The sequence below is a fragment of the Xenopus laevis genome, chromosome 8L, assembly GCF_017654675.1.
Source record: "Xenopus laevis strain J_2021 chromosome 8L, Xenopus_laevis_v10.1, whole genome shotgun sequence".
NCBI classification, from domain to species: Eukaryota; Metazoa; Chordata; class Amphibia; order Anura; family Pipidae; genus Xenopus; species Xenopus laevis.
Genome location: NC_054385.1, coordinates 51377953 through 51389006, shown reverse-complemented (window position 1 = coordinate 51389006; position 11054 = coordinate 51377953). Strand labels below are relative to the sequence as shown.

General features: G+C 43.5%; 1 protein-coding gene across 1 annotated transcript; it reads right to left on the bottom strand.

Moving 5' to 3' along the window:
• Window positions 1–7501: 7501 nt before the first annotated feature.
• slc25a5.L (solute carrier family 25 (mitochondrial carrier; adenine nucleotide translocator), member 5 L homeolog) lies at window positions 7502–10539 on the bottom strand. Its single transcript, NM_001087026.1, has 4 exons — window positions 10385–10539; window positions 8573–9059; window positions 8355–8495; window positions 7502–8020 (listed from the first exon to the last, which is right to left on the bottom strand). Exons 1-4 carry the CDS (start codon window positions 10493–10495, stop codon window positions 7863–7865), a joined length of 897 nt encoding a protein of 298 aa, NP_001080495.1. The 5' UTR covers window positions 10496–10539; the 3' UTR covers window positions 7502–7862.
• Window positions 10540–11054: the final 515 nt, after the last annotated feature.

Here is an 11054-nt window from a genome sequence, read left to right as displayed (position 1 = left end):
GTAATGTAGTTTTTGTTTAACAATTTGCCAACTGTCAAGTTTAATGTAAGACTTCAATATCCAGCATGCAATGGGACTGACTTGTGTAGAAGTCAGGAGTTACTAGATTTTGGGCTCTGTAGCCAGTCTCCCATTACTCAAGCATTCTCATGTTTTCCGGTGACTTTCCTCAATTTCAGCTAATTTTGGGGCATAAATCTGCTGGCCACCAAAATGTCTAGAGGTTGAGCTGTTTTACCAATATGGGGCCTTATGGGGCCCCTATACCTCCTGGGCCCACCTCTGTAGTTACATCCCTGGCCAATCTGTCCCATTGTGCTTCATGGAAAAATTAGCGAAAGTGAAAACTTGAAAAAGGCGTATTTTCACATATATTCATTTACTTTTAGACTTTTTTTCACCACCATATTTTGTGCTATTTTTGGGCTACTTTTAAAGTGCCTCTTGGCTAGTTTTGGGCTGGTTTTGAAAATTAGACCTGGCAACCCTGTTGTTGGGTGGGTTGGCAAGCCATGGGGGCTCCAGGGATGGTGTCTCACTCCCTCTCTCTACCTAAAAACCTATTATTGGCGAATTCATTCATCAAAAGTACCATCAAATGAAAATAATTGATATTGCCCGTTATTACATTGACCCTAGAAATGATTTGGAGGTCACTTCCTAATGACAGCAGTGCAGGTAGTGTTTGGTCTGTACTTTGCAAGGCTGTCCACGGTGCTTCCCACTGCCATGACAGTAAAGGAGACCAACAGGGATCATATAAGGGAATAGGTTCATGCAAATGAAAAAATGTGCTTTCCACTACTCATAGGATTCCCAACCTATAAAACACCCAGGGTTAAAATTCCTCTGCAGCCAGCAAGAAACGTTTTGCCTGAGAAGAATGTCTCCCAAAGGTCACACTCAGTGTCTGTGAGGTAACTGCCACAACTGTGTCGATGTGTCAATAAAGCACAGTGCCCTTGGATTCAATGTGAAACCACCTTCCTCCAGCTGAAGCTTTGTACAGTAATACTAAGAACAGGTTTCCCTGGAGCAGAGGTAATATTAGTGTTTTTCTATTGCACTGGAGCCAAGGTACGTGCTAAACTCAGATTGTTGCAGATGTAAGGGGCTCATTTATGACCTGCAAATGCAGCTTCGGTCGTGCAACTTTAGGCACATTTGTACAAATTGACGCCATTCATTAAAGGCTCTTGAACTTTTGCATAGTTGTGTTCAGTGCCTCCTGCAAATCACACGTAGTAAGCCCTGGATCTACCAAAGGTACCCACAGTGACAGAAAAACCTGCAACTAAACACTGGGTACAGACGTTATTTTGATGCCAAGTGCCTGTAAATTACAACATCAGATCAGTGAAGATTTTCAGTGCAATTGTGTTTGATTAGTGTGGTAGCACGCTCACAATTGTGCATAGGCAGCCAATCACATTGGAATTGTGGAGCAAAAAATACTGCATTGTGGGTAAAAAAACATGGCATCTCCAAGTTGGCTTCATGTGGCAGGACAATAGACTGAGAAGCACTTCTTGGGCAGGGCATGCCATATAAATTAGTGAGGGAAATTTGCCATCAAAGTTTTGAGCTACTTATACACACTACAATCAAAATGCCCAAAATATCCCTGTGTGACATCACCCTAAAAATGAGAGAAAAGTAGCAATTAAATAGTGATGCAGCAGTTGGGCTGTCCAATAATGACATTGTAGCACCGTAATGAGAACAGGCACCGGTGTAAAACTCCTAATAAGCAATGGCTTTTCTAAACACACAGTGTCCTACAAATACTACTGAAGGGCAAATGCCAGCTATTTGTTATCTGGTTTAAACCTGCCCCTGGCCAGGGACTGCCTGTAGAACAGGTCTCAAGAATCCAGCTTCAGCAAGCAACAATTACAGCTCTCAGCCTACCGGCCTGTGCAACTGTTCTATTTATTGTAAATGTGCTTAGCTTGGCAAATGTAAAAAAACAAGACCTGGAAATATATAAAATAACAACCACCGCAACGCATTGTAAAAGGTTTCAGGTGCAGGAATTGCAGTGGCACTGGGGCTCCAGAAACTTTAGCGAGGCCACTGGGATTGAAGGGTCTCATTGGGGGGTGCACAGCCCTGCACTAGAGATATCCTGTTCTATAGTTGAACTATGCTCTATATTTAGCTGGCTGGGAATAAAATGTCACTTAGTTTTCTCATAAATCAGAAGTCATGTGCACACTAGTGACCTGTGTGCATCTGTCTGTCAGATCTCATTCAGTCACAGGACATGGACATAATATGACACCATTAAGACAGGGCTCTATGGTATCCCATTACTCCTAAAGAGGAATAAATGGTGTTTATGGGAAACAGAGTTAGCTTGTGGAAAGGAGAGGTATTAAAGGAACAGTTCATTGTAAAAATACAAACTGGGTAAATAGATAGGCTGTGCAAAATAAAAAAAAAAGTTTCTAATATAGTTAGTTAGCCAAATTTAAGGGGGGCCATATGGGACATAACTGTTCAGTGAGTTTACAATTGATCCTTAGCATTCAGCTCATATTCAAAAGCAAATTTTGAGAGCTGAAAAGCAGGAAGTAGTGTTCTGGCTATTATGTTAGACATCCAGTCACTCCAGCATTTATACATTACATTTTTGCCTAACTAACTATATAAGAATTTTTTTTTTATTTTGCACAGCCTATCTATTTAGCCAGTTTGTATTTTTACAATGAACTGTTCCTTTAATAGTCTCCTTTCCACAAGCTAACTCTGTTTTCCATAAACACCATTCAGTCACTCCATTTTTGGCTAACTATATATACTAACTATACTATATTTTTATACTGAACAATTCCTTTAAAGGGTATGTGACTGCTGGTGGTGTTAAGATCCTGTATGCTTGATTCCCACCTAGAATTGCTGTAAACACCTTCCTGTGTCTGCCAATACATGGGTAACACTGCAGCCACTACTGGTATCAGCTAAAAGATGCATTGCGTGCAGTTTTTGTTATTGTTGGCCCAGGCATGAAGTGCTCTGCAATAACTGCCAAGGTCAGACCAAAGTAACAGGCTGCAATGACCACCTTGGTGCTGCTGGCCTAAACTTGTTACAGTGTCTACTGGTGTCAACCCAAAGTTGCATTTTTTTGCAGTGATTGTTGCTATGGGGCCAGAGGTCCCATATGCTACAATAGTGACTGGGCTCAGGTCAGTTTGCAGTATGTCCAAATTAGGGATGCACCGAATCCAGGATTCAGTTCGGGATTCAGACAGGATTCGGCCTTTTTCAGCAGGATTGGGATTTGGCCTAATCCATCTGCCCGACCGAATCCTAATTTGCATATGCAAATTAAGGACAAGGAGGGAAATCACGTGACGTTTTGTCACAAAACAAGGAAGTAAAAAATGTTTTCCCCCTACCACCCCTAATTTGCATATGCAAAGGTTCGGCCAAATCCAAAATAGTGGATTTGTTGCATCCCAAGTCCAAATGACTACTGGGTATAGTATACTTAATGAGTGTTGTGTGAGTTCTAATATGTAACATTCAGGCCTGAACTGGCAATCTTTGGATTCTGACAAATGCCAGAGGGGCTGCTGTAAGATGCCATAGACACTATTTATTGGGCTGCTGGGGGGCTGTTTGGGTCTCTGTGTATTTGAGTTGCCGGGGCCTATTTTGAATCCCAGTCCTGACCTGAAACATTCTATGATTGCTGCTGGAGTTAGTCACAACATGGCAGTATGGTGCAATTTGCTCCTGAAATGTACATTCAGAATGAATGGGATCCCATGGAGAAGTCAAATCAATCTCAGTCCAGTGGACAGAATGTAAAAAATTGCAATGCACAATAAAGCTAGTAGTTTGCATGAGAATGTTTTGTTTTTAACCAACTTTTGTAGGGATATGTGCTCCGAAATAAGCAATGTGTTTAGACTGTAAATGTGTTTAGACTGTAAAAGCAGAGATTATATACAGGACAGGGTCGTATATCAGATGGGGGCATATGATATTAATATAACAGTATGGGATATCATCACAGTCAATCCAAGTAATTCTACTTCCACAAACTCAAACTTTACCTCTCCTCCACTGAGGGCCTCTTGTCTATCTACACAAACTCAGATTTAAATTAAAATGTAACCTACAGTAAATTACAGTCTGATTAGTGGTTAGTCCTCCCTTGGAGGTCAGATCAGTGGAAGGATGGGAGCTGAGCGTAAGGCTGAAAATATACACTTGTTTGGCTAGGGGATATTTAGCTGATATGGACACCAACACTACAGACAAATTAGAATGATCTGATTGTTTGGCCCCCAATGATCGGAATCATAATAGGGACGGGACTGCAACAATGTGCCAATGTTCCTTACCAGGCTTCGTTCCTTGAATTTTCAAACCTGCCCAATCGATATATGAATGAAATGACCAGGACCTTCCAAGGGCCCCAAGAAAGGGCCAATAAGCTGATGACTTGGTCTGGAGGGGCTGAATCAGCAGCTTTTATTGGCCTGTATATGGCCAGATTAAGGCAAAAAGGAACACATTTATATTCACCACCTGTTTTTCAGCCAAATTCCTTTTTTCTTTCATTTGAATGTGAACCATGAGGCATCACTGGAAATGGTTCTATTCAGCCCAATTGCTAATCTACTTCATCATCTGACAAACTGCTTTACCCCTAAAATTGGGAACTTTCAAGGAGGCCACACATAATGGGGCCCTGCATACAGCAGCTGTATGTAGAAAGAGTAAGAATACTACTGTAAGATGGAGACTGAAGGGCAGTCATTAGAAGAGAAGAATTTTGAAATAGGTCTAGGGACACACGGGGGGGCAAAATAAGATAGCTGAAACACGCTGGATGATTTCAGCCCTACCGCAGGCAGTAGCCCCCTCTCTTTTCCGCATTGAATCGGCTTGGCACAAACAGACTTGGTGGGTTTCATCAAGGCAAAAGCAGGGGCCCTGCAATGGGGAGTAACTACAGAGGAAGTAAAGGGGCCCCACAAGGCCCTAATTCATATAACCTTTCAATAAACACTGGTAAAACAAGTCAACCTCTAGACATTTTGGGGGCCTGAAAAATAATTTGCTGCGGGGCCCAGTAATATCTAGTTACGCCACTGCCTGCAATGCCACAGGCGTTGTCGGGTACTAGGCTCAACAAGTGCTTCAAACTGCTTTTCCAAATCATGCACAAAAAGAAAACTACCTGCCTGTGGGTACCAGATAGCCCTCTAGTTGTAAGTCCACATTGCGTACATCTACATTCACAGTGAGTTGAGCTAAACTGTTTCGTAGCACTAAGACCTGGCACTGAAGCAGTTAAATGTAATGCGTGAGCTGTGCTGCTGTTCCTTTTGACCTTGTGCAGCTCACGTCCATAGCATATCCTGCTGTGCATAGAACTGAACTCTCTGGCACCTGCCTACTTATATATATATATATATATGTTCTCTTGCACTTTACGCTAATGCTCTCATTGCTATTTGTAGCGCCCAGCAACTGCCTGTGGAGATGTGCCTGCAGATATCTGCATTCTGCCTACGTGGTGAAGGAGTTAATGATTCCACATCTCTCTCCTACTTCCTGGGCTGGTACCTCCTCGGCCAATAGTAAGCGGCCTCACAAATGGAATGCTGAGAGCTGCTTAGAGGTCATGCTGCAGTCTGTAGTGCAACTGGAAGGTGCAGGCCTGGAAAGCGCCTAGAGGAGAAACTTAGGCCTCAGCAACTTTCACTTTTACTACTGTCCTTTCTGTAACTTGGTATGACCTTCCATGGATGACAGATGGGCACTGCCAGCTGCTCACTCACTAAAGGTGTTTTGCGTTATTGCTGGAAACAGCCTTACACAGTATGCTTGATTTTTTCCCATTATATATACTTCTGCCCACTGTATAGCCAATGTTCTATGAGCTATACCTGCAAATTTGCTTTCCTTACAGGGAAACCAAGGGCATTGCAGTTAGCAAATGTATAAAAACTCAAGTTACATAAATATTTCAACATCTTTTTTCTGCAGTATTATTGGAGCACATTTGTTTTGTGGTTCCATTACCTATTACTGTATTATTTGGGGTCCCATAGTTTCTTAAAAGTATCACAATTTGGTAGGACATGTTGCACCCTGAGCGTAAGGAAGGGACTATCCAACTGTGTTCACTACCCTTGTTGTCAGCTGAAATATAGTGCATAGTAACACAAAGGACCCTTCTATATATGGCCTATTAAGTTTGAGAGATTCTGCTATAAGTAGAGATCATCATGCATGCCATTTTGGGGGACTAGGCTGTGGTGTTCTATATAATCTGGAATAACACAATGTTTTTTATTGCCTCCAGGCAATTCAGACACTGGCTCTGAAAGCATGAACCTGTCCTTGTTAACTATTCCAGGTAGGTTAAACCCACAAAGTATTGATATTTGTAAACTGTAACTTTGAAAATGAACACATTTTTTAAATCCCTGTACAACTATAAATGACCTGACCTTGTTACATTGCCAAAGCCTGAATGAAGATAGAAATAATTACTGCTGCTGTTATTGTACACTGAGTATAGTGCAGATGTGTTCCTATTTAGGTCATACTTTCTTAAACCACCATGAATGGTTTATCTGACCATGGGAAGCCAGTAATAACTTGCTAATGGCACGTGCAACACAGGGAATGCTTGGCATTTATCATTGGACCAAATGCAGAAGTCATTGGCATGAGAGCGAGCCCAGCCACAGATTATCTGCTTGTTAGCACACACTCTGTCCATATCAAGTTTCTTGCACCCTCACACTTATTACATACCAGATTTGCTCTGCACATGAATCAAGCCAACATTGCTCAGTATATCATGATAGACACTCAACCTCCATTTGCACACATTCAAACTTCACTATACATATTTTCCAGAGCAGTGTGTTTTTATGCACGTAGTTCTGCAGCATAGTAAGAGATTCTGGTTCCTGCCAAGTTGTATAATCAAGTTAAAGACTCTACAGAGCAAGCGGGGGGAATAATGAATAAGCCCTGCACAATAGGGTTTCGTCTTTTGCCAAGAGCACTATACTGCCCTGCAGAACTAGCATATTGCACTTGGCTTCTCAATATATACTTCTATGCCCCCAAACATACTGAAAGATTTAAATTTACCTTGTGCAAATGAGTAGTGGTAGTGACTTGACAAAAGTAGTACACATGCCCACAAAAGTTCACAGCATATAGCCGACTAAATGGCAAAAGTAAATCCTCACTTCCCATTGGGTACCTCTGGCACCTCAAAGGATTCACATCTGAATGAAGCCTAAAGTAGCTTTAATCTTTGGCTCAAGTTTATCTTTTAAAGTCTAGTTCTTCCAAAAGCTGAAAAGGTTAAGATTCTCCTCTGTCCCATTTGCTTAACTGTTGTTGAGCAGCTCACAGCTGTGGAAACTGCGGCATAAGTGGTTCAGATTTCGATTTATGAAGCATAGACTCTTGCACCTCCCCAGACAATTAAATAAGACAAGCAGCACAGAAATAGATCCGTATTTTTTATTTCCTCAAACCTAAGTTACTTAAAAACATGAATGACTGAAATAAAAAATAAAGGAGCGTTGAGTCCCACTGAATCAGTCTGTCACTGCCAAAGGGCCAAAACCAGCCAAGTAGGCATGTTGAAAGCCCTTTAAAGCAGTAAGAGACTTAAAGGGAATGATTTATTAATGTGGAAAGCTGGTGAGATGTAATAGAACTGATCCCAAAATAATAGCTAGTAAAGCAAAGATTACCAGCTATATTTTATAAATAAGGGTGTGTCTGACAAAAAGAAGTCCATGAATGTTCAGGGTATGTTACATAATACAGCATGCCAGGTCACAGACGTCTCAACGAGGACAAGTTTAGATGACTTTCTTCAGCTCATCATACAACACCAGGACAAAAGCACCACCCATTCCTCTGAGAACGTTGGACCAGGCACCCTTGAAGAAAGCCTTGCTGCCCTCATCCCGTGCAATTTTCTTCCAGCAGTCAATTGTTCCACTGTACATGATGTCAGCTGAAAAAGAAATAAGAGTATTGAAGAAACAGCGTTAAGACATTGCCTACATTACAAATGCCAGCAAAGCTAAAAACATCTTAGTCTAGGACCTATGGAAACTCGTTCTGACCCAGGATGTTGGATTAACAAAAGGTGCCAACATTACCTTCTTTCATGAACAGACCATGGCTGAATAGCTTAAGACTGTAAAAAACCAGTATACTGCAGTTGTTTAAATCTAGCTTTAAGTATACTAGGAGGGCTAACCCAACCGTTTGTAAACCATTTGCCTAGGCAACCCCATACTAGCTGACTACAGACCTACTGAATTTAGAAAACATTTGAAACTCACCTCCTTTCCTTCCAGACTGCATCATCATACGACGACGCACGGTGTCAAATGGATAGGAGGCAAATCCAGCTACTGCTGTTACAGTCTGAGCAATCATCCAGCTGACGAAAATGTGCGTGTTCTTGGGATCTGGAAGCATACCTAGAGAAAGAAACAAGCTTAGTTTCATACCCACTAGAGTACAGTGTTTAAGCTAGCAAACTAAACCTAACCCTCACCTTTAGCTGTATCGTAGATGCCAAAATAAGCTGCTCTGTAGATGATGATGCCCTGAACGGATACGTTGAATCCCTGGTACAAGCCTTTGATACCATCGGATTTAGAGATCTTGACCAAGCAATCACCAAGGCCCTTGAACTCTCGCTCATTTGCTCCTTTGCCCACATCAGCTGCTAGACGGGTACGGGCAAAGTCAAGTGGGTAGACAAAGCAGAGGGAGGTTGCCCCAGCAGCACCACCAGATGCAAGGTTGCCGGCAAAGTAGCGCCAGAACTGGGTCTTCTTGTCTACGTTGTCAAGGAAGATCTTCTTGTACTTGTCCTTGAAGGCAAAGTTGAGGGCCTGGGTTGGGAAATAACGGATCACATTGGCGAGGTTACCACGCCAGAAGGACACGAAGCCCTGCTCTTTGGGGATTCTCACAACGCAGTCCATGATGCCCTTGTAATGCTTGTCTGCGGTGATCTGTTTGCTTGCATGTTGGACCTGGCGAAAAACAAAAACAAAACGTAGTGATGCCTCCAGTCTAATTAGCCTTGGAAAAGCAATAATTCTATACAAATACATTTTTATAATACCACCTTTGTCTGATGAAGTATTTTTTGAATGTACATACATAACATTGTGTAGTGTATATTGGGTTACTTGACGTAGGGGTAATTAGGTATTTTGCACCTCTTACCATACTCTGTTCTATTATTTTTCTCTAAATTGTGTGCCACCCATTGACCCTACATTAAAATACAATTGTGTGCCTTTGTTTTGAAAAGAAATCAAAAAAAACAAAATGGAGAAAATTCATTGGATACATTTAAAATCAGTGTAGCTGCCTCTAGCGCACTAGTAATTGCAGCAAGGCTTCCGTACTACCCCTAGGCCTCGTCGTCGCAACTCCTTGCCCCGCCCACTGCTCAAAATGGTGATGCGCTTCTCATTCATTGTGCCGGCACTGAGCACGTGGTAAAGGAGGGGGGAGGGCGAGGAGAATCCCGGGAAGTCATTACACAAGCGCAGGGATGAGCCTTATGGGATAAGTCTTTCAAGGAGATGAGGGAAGCCCACAACGCGGCCTTATAGTTCCCCTATTGCTTTTGCCCACGACCCAGCCGCGGAAGGGCTTGGAGGCGTCACATATATATATGCGCAACTTAAAAAGCAGAACAATCGTAAGCGGACATGACCGAACTACAGCTGGGGCCTAGATCATAGCGCCAATTTGGTCAGACAAAGGGGACTTTAATGAGCAGTGGATTAGCCTAAGTATGGCATTAACCCTGGCCTGTCCTTTGTGTCAGGGCTGTGATGTCCCCGCGCCCAGGTGTCCCGGAAGCTGCCAGTCTCCTTGCCGCGACCTTGGCCAGCATCACTATATCGCACAGGATGGGGAAGGTTACCATAGTCCGGCTCAGCATAGAGCCCGCTTTTCCTGTAGGCGCCAATGAGCAGCCACACAAGGGCAGAGGTCGCTGCGCCGGCATTTATATATAGGCAAGGGCAGGTCACACAAAGCGCAATCATGGCCTGCCAGGCACGGACATTGTCCTTGTACACAGGCGCAATCTTAGCGCTGTCCAGGGCCACCTATACAGAATACCAAGGCTTACAGGAGGCGAACTACATGTCTCTACTAGACTACACCCTAGAAGTGCCGGAAGCTGTAATGTGGGCCCTGCTAGTCGGCTCAGTGAATGCGGTTCCTTAATTAAAGTAACATTAAGCGCTGTGCCCTATTTATTAAAGACTTGCGAAAATCCTAGCCCAGCATTGCGCCAATAGGGGCTCGGCACAACCCGTTCCCGCCCGGCACTTACTTGCAGGAGAAGCTTGACTCTTTCAATAGGTGCTACAGCGGTCTTGGAGATAGCTGCGGCCACACCGCCGGCCAAGAAGTCCTTGGCGAAAGAGATGGCTGCGTCGGTCATGGTGATGCCGGTGTTACGTTAGCGGGCACTAAACTCAAGCTGCAGCACCAAAAGCTTCCAAGGGCTGAGGACTGTGCCGACGAAATGGCCGACTTTTATAGAGCGCAGCGGCTTTGGCAGGATAGTGGGAGGAGCGGAGATTCTTCCACGTCTGATTGGCTGAGGCGTGGAGGGAAGGGAACGTTGGACCCCGGGTGGAATGTCGTCTATGCGTTAAAGATCGCGCATGCGCTTGTGGAGTAGGGAGGTGGATGTGTGACGGAAAGAACAGGGAGAGGCTTCGTCTGTTGGGTGACGTGGGAAGAGGGAACAAGTTGCCAGGCGACCAATCTGCTTTAAACCTGTATCACGGCCTGCCTTTAACTTTGCACATTCCGGCTACTGCTGAACTACAACTAACCTTGCCCTGACCATGTTGTACTTGAATAATGTCCAGAGCCAATGTAACATCTGAACAGAGCCTGTGTGCTGCCAGGGAGGGTTCGAATCGCACGGCGAAGCACTTTGTTTTGTCCTGCAGGGTTAACGTTTAATAAAATAGAATTACGTAATGAAAGAA

Coding starts and splice junctions, on each gene's coding strand:
- slc25a5.L (NM_001087026.1), bottom strand. CDS start 10,495: ATGACCGACGCAGCCATCTCTTTCGCCAAGGACTTCTTGGCCGGCGGT. Junction 9,060..10,384: donor GAGTCAAGCTTCTCCTGCAA/GTAAGTGCCGGG, acceptor GTTTTTCGCCAG/GTCCAACATGCAAGCAAACA. Junction 8,496..8,572: donor CATCTACGATACAGCTAAAG/GTGAGGGTTAGG, acceptor TTCTTTCTCTAG/GTATGCTTCCAGATCCCAAG.